Source organism: Crinia signifera, chromosome 12 (genome assembly GCF_055691185.1).
Source record: "Crinia signifera chromosome 12, ASM5569118v1, whole genome shotgun sequence".
NCBI classification, from domain to species: domain Eukaryota; kingdom Metazoa; phylum Chordata; class Amphibia; order Anura; family Myobatrachidae; genus Crinia; species Crinia signifera.
In genome coordinates this window covers 29,756,026-29,772,805 of record NC_139228.1, presented here as the reverse complement: position 1 = coordinate 29,772,805, position 16,780 = coordinate 29,756,026, and the positions used below count along the sequence as shown (strand labels likewise).

The window sequence follows — 16,780 nt, the reverse complement described above, 5'->3', positions numbered from 1 at the left end:
AATCGCTGACGCTGTGTTGCCCACATACCCTATCATGCCTCATATCCCAGCCTCCTGCTCTCATGCACCCTAACTCCCACCCAGTAGGAGGAGACACTGACTCAGGGCCACCGTCCGGTACTCCTGTGCTGCCACGCTGGACCCTCACCCACTGCCAGAAGCTGCAATACAGGGCATCTTTCATACAATTCTAACCATATTTCTCACAATACAAATGTTCACAAATTAAGGGGCGTAGCCCCTTACGCCGGTGTGAAGAGCGCCCGTAGGGCGCGATGAATCACCTAGTGTACTTGTAAATCACGAGTTTTCTTGTTTTGTTCTTTGCTCATCTCTGTATTTTCAGGCGCTGTGGAACCCTGGTGGCACCATATAAATAAACAATAATAATAAAATAATAAATGGATGTAAAACATGTCCATCCTCTGTCCGGGCACCCTCCTCTCTGCCGGTACCAGCACTGTGCTGTGGAGTCTGAGCACTAGAGTACTCAGATCCTACTGTGCATTCACAGATCTCCAGAAAAATGGTGCTGTGGCCATTTTTCCTGGAATTCCACATCGCTGCTTCCAGCGTGTCGGGGCTCCAGAGTGGTAAGTATTAAAAAAATATAAGTCTTAAGCTGTGTACACACGGGGGCGATAGGGGCTGAAATCGCTGTAAATATGGTCGCAGGCGACCATATTGCCAGTGATGGGAGTGTGCCCCGGCGATAAATCGACGGGTGCGCGCTCCCGTTTTCAGCCCCGTTCTAATCGCTGACCAGCTGATTACCTCTGCGGCATCGCCGGCAGAGGTTCCCTTTCATCAGCGACCATCTCTGGTCGCTGATGAAAAGGAGGAAATGAGCAATATATTGCTCAGCCATATGTTGCTAGCAATATATGGCTAAGCAATATATCTCCCCTGTGTGTACGGGGCTTTAACACTGTCTCTGCCACAAAGGCTTCATACTGTATGTTTATTTGTGGGACTTTACAAAAAGGATCACAGGAGCTGTCGCTGATAGTAATTGCTGCTGAACATATCCTGCAAAAAAAAAAAAAGAGCTACATGTAAAACAATCCATATTCTTCCTGCATGTAAAGACATGCGTTTGCAAACCTTGCATTGCCACATGGATTGTTTAAGACGCAAACCTGTCTTTTGTTTTCTTTGCATGAACCTGCAATATAACAGATTCAATAATCCTATAGATTGTAAACTTGCAGCAGGGCCCTCCTACCTCCATGTCTGTCTGTTGTTACCCAGTTTGTTCTATCACCGTCTACAAAAAGCACAACGGAGTCTGCTGCGCTGTATAAGATATAATGTTTAGCATTGATGGGTGAAAAAAAAATTGATCCTTTTACTTTTTGTATTTTTTTTATATTTTTGCATGAATAACATATTATTAAAATTTGTTTCAAAAAATCAATTTATAGGGAAACCTGTGAGTTTCACCATCTCCATTCTATTCCTTTACAGCCTGCGTTGTGTTTTTACGACAGCATCTGTTGTCTATGGTGAGGTAGGGGGAGGGGCGGAGAGGGGGACAAGCCTACACATTCTTTTGTCCTTGGAGCTCTGACTAAAGTCACAGAGTGTATAGAGCTTGTGCTTACTGGGAAACACATTGGAGAGAGACACACCTGAAAATGAATAACCTAAAAGCTTTATATTGTAAATACATTTTCACAGGATTGTATATGTGTTTTATGTTTATAAATGTCATACATATAGTATTTATTTATTTATTTGTAGTATCGTTTTTGGTACTTGTGGATTATCACGGCTCCCATTGCATGCCATCGCATGCCATATATAGTGGCATGCGATGGCATGCGATGCGATGCGATTTTTGCCGGTTTTGTCAAAATCGCATGCGATTTGATCGCATGCGATCGCATATGATTTTTTACTGAAAAGCATCCAAATGCATTGGAATTAGTATGAAACATGTTCAAATGGCATTTTTGAGGCTGTACCACCCCCACTATCAATGCGAACCCGAAGTGTGGCGAGCGGCGGCGGTACGCATCCTACGACCTTTTCATACCCCCACTATCCACGTCGGCGTGGAGTTGAGAATAGAAAGTGTGGCGAGCGCAGCGAGCTCCGCGAGGTGACGCGGACACCTGTGAAGCCCGTGAGGGGACGCGGATACCTGTGAAGGTATCCGTGTCCCCTCGCGGGGCTCGCTGCGCTCGCCGCGCTTCCGGCTCGGTGGCTCGCTGCGCTCGCCACACTTTCTATTCTCAACTCCACGCCGACGTGGATAGTGGGGGTATGAAAAGGTCGTAGGACGCGTACCGCCGCCGCTCGCCACACTTCGGGTTCGCGTTGATAGTGGGGTGGTACAGCCTCAAAAATGCCATTTGGGTGCCATTGAACATGTTTCATACTAATTCCAATGCATTTGGATGCTTTTCAGTGAAAAATCGTATGCGATCGCATGCGATGTGATGCGATTTTTTCGTGTACGATGGCCATCATGGGAGCCGTGATAATCCACAAGTACCTAGTTTTTTTATAGTTCCTTTGTATTCAAAACACACAATAAAAGCTTGTATACTAATATGCAGTAGCTGGTATTCCTTTACATCACATTTTACGGTTGTTTTGTCATTGAGAAGTGAAGTAAAGGAGAGATAGGATGCAACATTTTACTGTAACTGACCAAGGGGCCCTTTTACCATTAGAACGCATGTGCCTATGGGAGAACGCCCAGTGTTTCATGGGCATTCCCATGGGAGGGGCGAGCTGCCGTGTGGGCGGCCTGCAGTGTCTAGGGGAGTCAACCAGAATAACAATGTCTCCTTACTATATATGTGACAGTGTTCTAGATGGAACACTAACTGGGAATAGCATAACAAAAACAGCAGAGAGTTAATCCACCCTCAGCCCTGGGCTGTCCATAATATAAATGTGAGAGCTGGCATGAAGGGCTGGGTGGGGCATCTCTGCAGCTCTGGATGTCTCACACTATCTGCAGGAGTATATAATCCTTCAGTAGGCCACGGCTGTGCTGTGCCATGTTCTATTTGTTAGTGCTTTTCTCATAGCCCAGACAGGGGGAAGCCATTGCAGGCGCAGAGCTGCTGCTTCCTTACAGAGAGATGTTGTGCAGCCTGGCACTGTTCCTTCACGCTGTACAGTTGCTTCAGGAAAAGAAACAAGGCTTAACATTTAAGCTGCGTAGAGTGGTACACACTATATGATTTCCTGAACGATATGCCTGATAAGGATATAGGGGGAAACTTTCACATCTCTCGAAGGTCATGACCCATAAAAGATGTGGTGCGTGCACGCATATACAAAGTGACTCTCAGGTCACATATATGGGTGCACATTCGGGAGGAACTGGGGGGGGGGGCAGCTCAGTAGCGCACGCAGGGGGGGTTTCTGAGTACCCAGAAACCCCCCCAGGAGTCTAAGGGCCCTCCGCTTAAAGCTGAGGTTCCCCTCTTTCCAATGATACAAGAATTGTAAAAATCGGCCCTTGGGAACCAGAGATATCTGACTTCAAAGCAGTGGTCCCCATCCAAGCATGTTAATTGTTATTCCCAGTCAGATATTTCAGGTTCTGTCTGACTTAGAGTTTTTTTGAGGGTATATTCCAAAAGCTGGGACTCTCCCCCTTTGAAGGGCCCTAGAATCTTGTCTCTACTGTTCCCAGAACCAGAGATATCAGCCTTCCAGCAGCTGGTTACTGCCCCAGCTCAACACACCTGGTATGTAGTTTTATATACTCATTGGCGGATTGCTCTGCCTCCTGAACTCTGATCCCCTAGTCCCTAATACCATTTGGTAGGTGGGATTCTCTAGTTTTTAATTCCATTCAAATTTAAGAAATCTATTTCCGGGAACTGGAGATATCTGCAGTCAAGCAAGCTGTCCTCCCACCAGAAAATTATGAATAATAAGCCCACTCCACTACACACCCCTTCTCTGCGTATTAAACATCCTCTACCACCCTGGAAGTTATGTATCAGGGCCCCTTTATTCAGCCCAATGCCCCCTTCTCCCACCCCATCTCCCACCATCTGTGCAGTAAAGGGGTAATTAGTGGAAATTACTGAGCCCTACATGCTGAGCGGTTTATATATACCACCCGCGGGACATCAAAGCTTACCCCACCCCTACCGCTGGAGGATCGGTAGGGGCCCCAATAATGTATTATGCCCAGGGGTCTACACTGCTGTTGACGCCCCTGTATGTATGTATGTATATATATTTTTATTTATTTATTATTATTATTTATATACATTTGGTCTATCTATAATACTTTAACTGACCCGGTATATACTGGGCCACCTAAGTGTCCATCTCCGTGCTTTGCTCCGCCCCTCTGGAAACCCCCTTCTGAAAATCCTGCGTTTGCCCCTGCAGCTGACATCCAGTGATGTCAGCTGCCCGCCCACGTCCCCGGGCGATTTCCATGGGAAAGCCTATGAATCGCTGGACATTCCCATGGGCGAGTTCCCTGGCCCGCCGTCCCAAGTGACCCACCGCCCGCAAGCTCGCACGCAAATTAGTATTCAAGCAAACGGACCAGAATAAGGTCCATAGTTAACGATATTATCGTGTATATCGTTCAGTGTGTACCCACTATGAGGCCGCCTTCGGACAGGCTGCAAATTCACAGCATGGTCTGCGAGCACAGGTTGTCTATGTTCGCACGCCGCCCACTGTTTGATTGACAGCGGCCGTAAACCTGCTCACTGGGCTCCAAACACATAGCGATGTGCGGGGCCACACATCGCTATGACCCCTATGGCGTAACTATAATTTGGGCCCCCACCACCCTGGCCACCCATGCCACCCCCCGCCCAACCACCACCCTGACCGCCCATGCCACCACCCCCTACCCCCCCCCCCCCCCCATCCCCCGCAGATTTACCTGTATTCGCTGCGGTGGTCCCAGCAGAGAACAGTCTGCTATATGGGGGGCGGACATTTTATGATAGCCCGTCTCCATAACATCAGACTGAAGCCAGGAGGGGACCACCATAGAAAATACAGGTAAGCGAATACAGGTAAAGCTCCCCTCGGCGCCCGCACTTACACAGCGCCTGCCCGCGACCGCGGGGGCTGCGGTGCTATTGTTACGCCACTGCACGGAGCGATGTAGGGGCATTTTCTGGTCAGATCTCTTAGAAAATGCCCTGAAATTGCCTCATGTGTGGGCCTTATAAGATTTATTTCCTAGTTCAATATATTACCTGGCAATAATGTATAGAAACGCACAAACATGGCATATTGGGTTATTTGCATATAGGTTATGCCAGTATGTGAATTCCATTTATTATGCAGACTTAAGCTCATGTTCACACTAGTAATGTACCCTGTATAATGTCTTTGCATCATTCATGAGGAGAAGTCACTAGACTGAGCACTTACAATGGCTTTAGTTGGGCAGTATCAGTGTCACCGCGGTGTCCCCTTTCTGTAAAGTATACTTTACAGATTAACATTAGCGCCAAATGATCACATGATCTCCCAAAAAAGGCTTCAAATAAGTCGCCACTGCCGAGATCTTGCCACTTCGACTGCAGAAACAATGACTTACATCGCTAAATCTTTCTATGACCTCCACGCCACGTCCCTGGAAGGGGAGAAGGTAGATTTCAATGTATTTAGGGGAAGAGTCATTCTCATAGAGAATGTTGCGTCCCTTTGAGATACCACCGTAAGGGATTACACCCAACTGAATGAGTTGCAGAACAAGTATCCTCGGCGACTTGTGGTGATGGGGTTTCCATGCAACCAGTTTGGCTATCAAGTAAGTGATTCACATGTATGGATGGATGTATTATGGGAGTTTTCGTCATGCGGTTACAGCAGTCAGCAGGCAGTCTGCATACAGATCCTGCAGCTCAGATCATTCCCACTGGGTGATACTGTTGTCATGGAAACCTATATAGAACCTGAGAATGACTCATCTTTTGCACAAACTGCTTCTTAGAAATCACTTTACAGAAATATTCTTTGTTAGAATAAATTGTACAATGGGAAATCCATTTTTTTCACATTTAGGGGCCTGTTTATCGAACAATATTTGTGTCTATGACCCTGAAAACAACTGTTTTGGGGGCTAGTTGCAAATATTATGTATCCCTGGAATGCAAGAAGGAGGGATCGCAGCAGGATCATAGTTGCCTACCCTCCTGCATTCTGCAGGAGACTCCCGGAAATAGCAGCAATCTTCCTCTCTCCCTCATTAGTCTAGCAATCTCCCTCATTTCACCTAGCCCACATTACACTATTACATTTTTGGGGATTGAATCATCTGCACCATTTCCCAGCACATTACCAAGTATAGTAGCTCTTACTAACTGCTCTGGGGATCATCTACATTCGTATATAAGTAATTTTAAAAGATTCCTCTCAGATGTAGCAGTACACACCCACGCTTCTAGGTGCCACGTTCACAATCTCTTTTTCACAATCTCTCCATATATGGAGCTAGACACGCCCTTTGGGTGGAGCATGACACGCCCCCTCAATGGGACGTTGTTTACAATTCTATATCTCCCTGAAACTAGTTTTCAAAAGTAGGCAAGTATGCAGCAGGTATCATCTTTGATACCTGCTGTGATCCCTACACTGATGCCTGCAGCCGCATCATATCTGGACATCAAAGCAGATTCCCAATATCGGAGTCCGCTGGTGCTGCCATCTGAAGAAGGCCACAGCCCATTGTAGTCTATGGGCTACAGATCGCATTTGTAGCCAGTGGAGGGTTCCCCCAGAACCCTCCCTGTTAGTGGGCACTGTGCAATGCTGTCTTAAGGCCCCCATACACTGGATGATTTAGCTGCAATTTGGGTTAGTTTCCTGATGCAAGGCACGGTCCTGTCAGCATCATTCGTGACCCCTCCGAGTCGCCCCACTACAGAAGCAATCTCTCGGATTGCTTCTGAGCCAGGCTGGCTTGACTGGGATTGCGATATGCGTTATATGCGATATATCACAAGAGATCCTACCACCTAGAAAGGTTCCGGGGTGGGTCAAGGGAGCACTGCATGCGAGTTGTCTGAGGGGAGAAGTCACCACAGTGTATGGGGGCCTTTAACTGACCCACGCAATTACAGCACTAAGGCCCCCATTTATCATTGATCGCATTTACAATGCGTTCTGGGCGGAATATTACCGCCCAGGATCGCATTGTAAAATGCGATCATTTCGCCCCAATGTATCAACTGCCAGGGCGCAGGGACAGGGCTCCGAAAGGAATCCGGGGGGTCTGCGCATGCGCGGTTATGCCGCTCGGGCAGTGCGATATGTAGCCATAGGCTGCAACGGGCTATCGCCACATTAGAATGGCGATAGCCCAGGGCTGCGATGCCGGGCTGCCCGATGTTGATACATCGGGCAGCTTCGCATCCCCCATAGAAACCCCCCATAGGCGGCCCTGCAGGGGGGGATCGCAGCAGGGATCGGAGATTCCTGCTGCGGTCCCCTGTGATACATTTAGGTGATACTTAATATTTGTGGTTAACCCCCGAAAACGGGTGTTTTCGGGGATTTAGCCGCAAATATTGCTTGATAAATGGGCCCCATAGTCTTTCACCGAGCTTCTTCCTGATTGTTACATCAGCTCGCTGTGATTGCATATTGCAAGACGATCCAGGGCAGTAAGATCCCTCCCAGATCATACGGAATAGGCTTTCTTTGATTATGAACCAATGAGAAAAGCGGAACAATGCCAGCTCTTATCCCGCAAAGCTCATTCTGTGCGCTAAGCACTGGCAGGGATGGAGATTATCTATATTTGTGTCACAAACTAAGGGGTGCATAAGGGGTAGAATCCGACAAACAAATTTTTTGTAAAAATATTTAGTTTGATATAAAGGTCACTCAAATCTTCCTCTACAGTCATGAATTCTTTAAAACATGACTAATAAGGATAAAGGTTGCAAATGAGGAGAAACATTGAAATGGAAATAGGACAAAGGACATTGAGACATTTTCAGTTGTGCAAATGAAGCCGGGCGGAGTCTCAGCAGGGTGATCATTCGTACACATGAAATGTGTATATCTTGTATATGTAATGTGGGAGTGAACAGGTTTATTTGTTAACCCATGAGTAAAATAATCCTGCCTGTATAGATGTGCAATGCTGGGCACATAATATTTGTCAAAGTAATGCGAATTGTGATCATTTTCGGTTTGTAGAGGATGTTGCCATTTTCTTTATTGAATCTTAAAAAGAATGTGCAAGAATCTCTCTCTCTCTCTCTCTCTCTATATATAAGGCTAAGGTGCCCATTTATCATTTAATATTTGCGGCTAAATCCCCTAAAACGACAATTTTTGGGGGTTAGCCGCAAATATTAAGTATCACCCCCATATATGTAGGAGGGACCTAGTCAATCCCTGCTGCACTGCTGCCGGCCTCCTCCCCCAAATGTTTCTATTGGGGATGTGAAGCTGCCCGATGTATCAACATCGGGCAGCAGCGCATTGCATCCCCGGGCTGCCGCCGTTCTGGTAGCCCATTGTATTCTGCCTCAGCACATCACAGGGACAGGCTCCTTTCGGAGCCCTGTTCCTTGTGTCAGGGATGATACATCCCTGTGATAATATCGTATTTTACAATGCAATCCTGGGCAGTAATATTCCGCCCAGATCGCATTATAAATGCGATTATTGATAAATGGGCCCCTTAAGCTGGCCATACACTACTGCAATGTATCGCAGCAGTTTATGGCCATCCGATCCTTTCATATGTGATGTATTGCATGCGACCACCTTCCCCGCCGCCTCCGGTCTGAAGTGCACAGGACCACATATTGTATCCACACAATGTGTCAACACATCACATTTGGGCCAATTTCTCATCCAGATCCGTCGGAATCTGGTAAAATCAGCCCAAATCGGACTAGTGTATGGGGGCAATGAGGTGAAATACCGCCACTGACCACTAGAGGCCACTCGATGGACCAAATTAGTCCTCATGGAGCCCACACACAGGGCAACGGGAACAGCATGCTGAGCAATCTAGTTAAGCACAGATCGCTTGTGACACGGTGCTGCACCAGTGATGTGTTCTCAATAGAGAGAACACGGGCGATGACTAGATTTTTACTGCATGCAGTCAGGCGGTACAGCACATCGCCATCGCCGGGTGCCATACACACACAGCAATGTGTGCTTATCTAGTCAAATCTAGTCAGATCGTTGAGAAAATAGGCCAAAATCACTCCGTGTGTAGGCCCCATTATAATGCCTGTCATAACAGAAAGTGAAAGCAATATTTGCAGGGACACTGATCTCTCAAACTTGCTGCGTATGGAGAGAAGGAGCTGTAAAGACAGAGAGCGGAGGTAGGAGCAGGTAGGGACTGTCTACAGTACAAAGTGAAAGTACATTCATATCCACAGACTTTTAAATAGTAAATGTATATTATAGCAAACTGGGTGATACAGCCAAGAATAACCCCCCACATCCAATTATAGGCTATTCGGAATAACTATTAGAAGTGGCGGTTTTTAACTATGGGCTGCACAGCCCCTCCCCCCCCCCCCCCCCCCCAGGTAAAATCCACCCCTGTTCTCTGTCTCAGTGAAGCCAGATACAGGACCAGATGCACTAAGCTTCAAAAGTGATAAAATAGAGAGTGATAAACAACAACCAATCAGCTCCTACCTGACATTTTTCAACACAGTCTGTGACATGGCAGATAAGAGCTGATTGGCTGGCTGTTTATCACTCTCAATTGTATCACTTTTGAAGCTTAGTGCATCTTGCCCTCAGCCTGTGAGACTGCTCTGGCTTCACTGTGACTGGCAGTGACTTCCTATTGAAAGTCTGACCTGCCAGTCACCCAAGGCAGTCTCAGTGAGAGGTGTTCCTCCCTCTGGGATGCCTTGACATAGACTGCTGAGCGACAGCCCATAAAATCTGGGTTCCGCGCATGCGCAGTATGAGGAAGATACTGCGTACCCTAAATATGCCTCTAGTGACTGCTGCAAAAGCAGCCCATAGAGGCTGGGGCCAGTGCATGCGCAGTACCAAAGAAGCTACTGCACATGCACCAGCCCCGCGGCAGGGACCGGGATGAGCGGCTGGGATCAGGTTTGGCGGCTGCAGCAGCAGCGAGGACCACAGCGAGCACAGCAGTGGCAGCAGTGGAGGGCGGGGGGGCATCGCGTCAGCCCCCCTCCTCCACAGAGGTAAGAGCCGCCGCTGACTATTACACATTTTTGTTCACATTTAGGGGCCCATTTATCATTTAATATTTGCTGCTAATATTAAGTATCACCCGAATGTGTGTAGGAGAGATAGCAGCAGGAATCTTTGATCCCTGCTGCGTTCCCTCCTGCACCACCGCTGGCCTCTTCCCCCATAGGTTTCTATGGGGGATGCAAAGCTGCCTGATGTATCGGGCAGCAGCACTTCGGGTCTCTGGGCTGCTGCCATTCTGAGATGGCGGTAGCCCATTGTAGAATATTGGCTACACACCAGACTGCCGCCGGGGCAGTGCAGTCAGCGGGGTCGGCGGAGGTTCACTGCTAACTGTGCATGTGCAAACCCTGGCACCTGGCTGATAGCATCGCAGGGACAGGCTCCTTTCTGAGCCCTACCCATTGCACGGGGGGATAATACATTCCGGTGATAGGCTTGCATTCTATAATGCGATCCTGGACAGTAATATTCTGCCACGGTGATCTTTAATCAATGGCATACCTCCCAAGAGTCCCGATTACAGCGGGACAGTCCCGATTATCAGGGCCTGTCCCGCTGTCCCTCCCGCGGCCGGCAGTGTCCCGCGGTGAGGGGTGGCTGTTGGGAGTCCCCCCTGTTGGCTGCTAAGCAGCGGGGAATAAACGCTGTGCGCATGCGCACAGCGTCTATTCCCGCGGCCAGGGGACTGGGGGCATGGCTAGAGGCTCACAGAGCCTCTGGGTCATGCCCCCATAGCAGCAAAATGGGGGCGTGGCCTCTCGGGAGAGCCGCGATTATAGGCCACGCCCCCGAAATTAGGCCTACGGCGCGCACAGCTACGTCCCGCCTCCGGCTCAGGCAAAGTTGGGAGGTATGCAATGGGCCCACCATTAACATGCCTATTTTAGGTTTACAACATAGTGATAAAGTAGTAACATATTTGTAGTAACATATAGTAGTGTGTCGCTTTCATCCTATGGACCCCGAACTCTATTCCACTGCACATAGCAGACAACATAAACACCAAGCTGCTATAACACAGGCTCCAATACACATTCTGAATGCTGCAGGCATAGTGCCAGTCTCCATGGAATTTACATACTTGCCAAACAAGTATTCAAAGCATGTCATTTACATTAAATACATCTCATTATGACGAGGGTGTTGTTTGTAAAGAGCCATTGTTATGTAGCTGCCTGGGGTGAGGCTCTTCTGTGTACACTGCTGGTTGGCTGGTAGTTTTTTTACGTAAGCATTCTTAGGTAAAAGGAAACCCCTTTCACAACAGCCAAAATTTCCAGGTTTCATAGTTTATGACCGATGTAGAATACTTTTGCCATGGATGGGGACAACCAGATGGCAGATGGTTTCCCACCATAGATGTCAAGATTAAATTAATAGTTTAATTTTCCTCCCCACCAGGGGCCGGTACACAAAGCATAGCTCCGCCCCTGACACCTGTGAAGCCCTGCTCCCATATTTTGGTTGGCCCACAGGCCAATCAGTCAAAGAAAATGGATGACCATCAAAACATCGAGGGTCATCTATTGCATAGTATGACACTATTGATGGCAAGTTGCACTATTGCCATCGATGGTTGTGCCATCAGATACACATTGTTACAACTCTACAATTGAGAGGTGCGGGGGCACAGTGCAGTTTGCTAGTTAGTTCCATTGTTTCAGACATTACCAAATGATAGACAGATAAAACAGTTGTAAAAAAAAACACCTTTAAAACCCAGGTGCCAGAGTCCAGTATTGTTATTAAAGAATGAAAAAACCTCCCTCGCCATTAAATGCAATAAACCAATGTGTCTATTGTGCAGCGTTATTATCCGAATGTCAATAGACATTACTAGTTCTTATGGATTTTATAATGCAGCCAGTGGCGTAACTATAAATGTTGCTCCCCCCTGCCAAAAGGTTTGCGGAGACCCCCCCCCCGGCTCCTCTCCACCATGTTTTCCTTGGCTCCAACGCATCCCAGGCCGCCCTAACACTGTGTATAGTCACTTGTATCAGTGGGGGGATTTGTTGTCTCTGCCATGGCCACACCCGCGCTGCAGCTTACTCACCTCCGGTGCTCAGCCAGTGGCAGGCAGCAGCATGTCAGTGCATCGAGCGGGTGCCGGCGCCCACACAGACCCTGCTGCAGCTTGCTCCCCCAAGCGGCTGCTGGGGCTGCCTTACAGTAGTTACGCCACTGAATGCAGCCACTAGTCCCAGGTGTATCATTTGCAGCATTAAATATGTCGACATTTACTATCAATGATGTTGACATAGATAACATTTCCGTATAATTAGTGTGAACCAGAGGTGTTCTAAGAGAGGAGGAGACCCTTGTGCAGCCTCTTCCCGACATTTTTAGGGGTTACCCACAAATATTAAGTACCACCGGCATATATGTAGAAGGGACGGCAGTAGGAATGTGCGATCCCTCCTGTCCCGCACACAGTATCTCCTATAAGTTTCTATGGGGGATGGGATGCTGCCCGATGTACCAGTATCCGGAATGTAAATCTGCAACTACCGCCATTCTGAGATGGCGGTAGCCTATTGGCTACTTACTGCAGCGCCGGTGGGGCGGTGCAGTCAGTGCAGACCTCCTGGCACCTAGCAGAGCAGGTCACAGGGATGGGCTCCTTTTGTACATACATTCACCCGTTAGGATCGCATATTGCAGTGTGATCCTGGGCAGTAAGATCCCACCTTTATTGTATTTGCAATCCATAGTAAATGGGCCCCTTAGGGTCTCCATTAGGGTAAGTGTTGCCATTGGGGTTAGGGATGGAACATGAAGAAAATTAGGAAGCAGAACTTGCATGCACATGCCATGAGTGCCGTACATGCCATGAGTGCCGTACATGCCATGAGTGCCGTGCATGCCATGAGTGCCGTACATGCCATGAGTGCTGTGCTGCCTCTGACGTGACCATTGTAAGCCATATGCATGACCACTAGGCCTAAAAACATAGAGCAGAGGATTCATTGGGGGAGTAAGGCATACTTGCCTACTTTTGAAAACTAGTTTCAGGGAGATTATAGTTGACAGTAGAATTGTAAACCACGTCCCATTGAGGGGGCGTGTCATGCTCCACCCAAAGGGCGTGTCTAGCTCCATATATGGAGAGATTGTGAAAAGAGATTGTGAACGTGGCACTTAAAAGCGTGACTGTGTACTGCTACATCTGAGAGGGATCTTTTAAAATGACTAATATCCAAATGTAGATGAGCTCAAAGCAGTTAGTAAGAGCTACTATACTTGGTAAAGTGCTGGGAAATGGTGCTGATGATTTAATGTAAATGTATCTATCTCTCATTCCTTGTTTTCCCCAAAAATGTAACAGTGTAATGTGGGCTAGGTAAAATGCAGGAGATTGCTAGACTAATGAGGGAGAGAGGGAGATTGCTGCTATTTCCGGGAGTCTCCTGCAGAATGCAGGAGGGTAGGCAACTATGGAGTAAGGGAGAGGCACGCCAGGCACAGGACTTAGACCTATCATATTAAACATACAGAGGGCACACTGATGGTGATTCTGGTTGACACGCAAAACTGTGACATTCACAGCTCTGCATGTCATATATGCGCCGCCCGCACGAAAGTCTGCCCCCCCCCCTCGCACGCTGATTTCCCCGCACGCATGTGAATGGATGTTTACCATAAACATCCACTCGCAGCCTTGCGTGCGGTGACAAAATCATTTAATGGTCGCCAACCATTGAATGCTTTGGCAAGCTCTTGCAGATCTAAGACACCTGCGCATGTGCATACATGTGTATGCACATGCACAGTTGCAAACCATCGCGCCCCTGTGGGCTCCCTGTACGGGAAGCGGGCGGCCAGCTGACATCTACTGACATCAGCTGCCTGCCCCCCACACCGGCATCACCGGCGCATTTACACGGGAACTTCCAGCATTTTCATAGGGACGCCCATGAAACACTGGCCATTCCCATGGGTGCAGCCCCTCGCCGCCGCCCCATGCCCCCCCCCCATCCGCACTGCTAGGTGCCAACGGGATGGCGAATAATCAATTTGCCGTGCCTGCTCGCACCAAGCGGCTTTACACGCGCATGGGAGCGTATGGATTAGAATAAAGTCCACTCAGCGGCGTAGCTACATTTTGGGCGCCCCCCCGCCGTTAGGGGGGGCGCCCCCCGTCGCCCATGCAAACCCCCCCAATCCCCCGCAGCCTTACCTTTCGCGCTGGTCCCGGCGGCTCCGTTCTTCTGCTGAGGACCACCACAAAATGGCCGCCCCCATACAGCAGACAGTTTCAGAGAACTGTGTGCTATATGGGGGCAGCCATTTTGTGGTGGTCCTCAGCAGAAGAACGGAGCCGCCGGGACCAGCGAAATAGGTAAGCCTGCGGGGGATTGGGGAGCCCCCGGCGCCCCCATATGCACAGCGCCACCCCGCGGTGGCGGGGGCTGCGGTGCTATAGTTACGCCAGTGGGTCCACTATTGCACTGGAAGAGAAGATTCAAGGAATAAGACAATAACATATAAGTCACTACACTGTTTCCTGTAGTTTGTAAAGCTGCTGCAAACATGAGGCTATATTTATGAAACAAATATTGGACATATAAGAAATGGGGATATGAAGTCCAAGCAAAACACTACATTCGGATACAACCTGCATTGCATTCTCCCAGGTACATTCCCATGGCACAAACTAATTTTGTTGTCCATATCTGTATTGGATTAATTTGAATGAATCTGCGAATAATCCCACCTTTACATTTTCTTTCTTTTAACAGGAAAACTGTAAAGATGAAGAGATTCTGAACTGTCTAAAATACGTCAGACCGGGTAATGGCTTTGCGCCTGGCTTCACCCTTTTCCAGAAATGTGAGGTGAATGGGAAAGGCACTCACCCTGTCTTTGCTTACTTGAAGGACAAACTTCCTACTCCCAATGACGACCCAGCCGCTCTGATTACTGATGCCCGGTATATAGTATGGAGCCCCGTACATCGGTCTGACCTGTCTTGGAACTTTGAGAAGTTTCTTATTGGCCCAGAAGGAGAACCTTTCAAGCGCTACAGTAAAAGTTTCCAAACAATCAACATAGAACCAGATATTCAGAGACTCCTAAAACTAGCCATATAATGTCACTCATTGCTTAATGTTTTCCAGAAGATGTTTTTGCTCTGGTGGCGATGTATCAAGCATTGTCATCAGTGGACAAATGGAGGTATTGCCCAATCAGCTTCTGCCTATCATTTTGTCGAATCAATGTTACCTCGAAGCTGATTGATTCCTAGGGGAAACTTGTCCGTTTCTCAATGATCTACACTGTTTGATACATCTCCAAGTGAATCTTGGATTGGGGGTGGAGCTGCATAACAGCCACATAAAAATAGGTAACCTAATCAACAACATTAACATAAGAAAGGAAAGATATAAATAAAAAAAAAGTTCCTTCCATCCAATCCTGCTTTGTGGAATTCCTCCTGAATACTTGCAAGCTGTGACAAGGAAATATGAGGCACAATTCTGACCTGCTCTCTGGTCTGCGAGATCCCAGCGAGCAGGTAAAGGTTGCCCCATGCCGCCATGCACAGATGACTCATGACTGCACACAGGGCTATGAACCGCTGTGTGCAGTCATGAGTCATCTGTGCAGGATCTGAATCAGCACATAACAGAGTATAAATGCTATACAAAAAAAAAGCAATATGTAAAACGCGTTGTAAATGAAGTTACAGCTTATGGTTGCCAAGCAAAAAAACAGGAGTGGAAAATGGAGAAAAAGGCTACTATGAGGTAGGGATGGCCATCAACCATCGATGATTTAAAATCATCGATGGTTTATGGCTGATGTCGAATACTTTTGTCATCGATGGGGAGAACCAGATGGTTTCCCTACATCGATGGCACATCAAACCCAATGTTTTTTTTTTATCAAAGTGCCGGGACACGGAGCATAGCTCCGCCCCCGACACTCGCAAAGACCCACCCACGTGTTTGATTGGCCCAGAGACCAGTCACTGAAACATAATAGATGACCATCGATATGTAAAACTATCGATGGTCACCCATTGTATAGTTTTACACTATCAATGGCCAGTTGCACTTTTGCCATCAATGGCAACCATTGATGACAAAGGCACCGATGGCCATCCCTGCTATGAGGCTGCAACAAAAGAGAGAAAAATTATTAACAGCACTGATGACTTGATACTAAGAGGGACGCAAGTAAATGAATAGGCTACAAACTCATGAATATTGATTTATCCCACAATGCCGTCATGTTTGATCCTAGTGAATGTTCACCAACCACTTTCTCACTGATATTGGGTAAGCTCACAAAATGGCTTCTTCTACTGTAAATCTCATGAATATTCTTTCAGACAACAAGAATGTATGTAAATTGTAATCAAAACATTTAATTTTAACTTTACCAAGATTACTTCTAAAAATGCCTGTTTAATTATGCTTTAGAATGTGACTAGTATTCAGATATTAAGCTAATACTAGATGACTGTACTCTTTTAAAGCACAATGGAAGGGTACATGAATGTTGTATCAGGACTGTGTCTGACTGCAGTTGTATTCAAATGCTAATAAACTTGCATAAAAGTCCATGATGTCACTATGCGTTTTTTTGTTAACGGTTGAGG

At 47.5% G+C, this 16,780-nt stretch overlaps 1 protein-coding gene across 1 annotated transcript; it reads left to right on the top strand.

The window, feature by feature from the left end:
- Positions 1-5,446: 5,446 nt before the first annotated feature.
- GPX2 (glutathione peroxidase 2) lies at positions 5,447-16,742 on the top strand. Its single transcript, XM_083167672.1, has 2 exons — positions 5,447-5,764; positions 14,916-16,742. Exons 1-2 carry the CDS (start codon positions 5,474-5,476, stop codon positions 15,264-15,266), a joined length of 642 nt encoding a protein of 213 aa, XP_083023798.1. The 5' UTR covers positions 5,447-5,473; the 3' UTR covers positions 15,267-16,742.
- Positions 16,743-16,780: the final 38 nt, after the last annotated feature.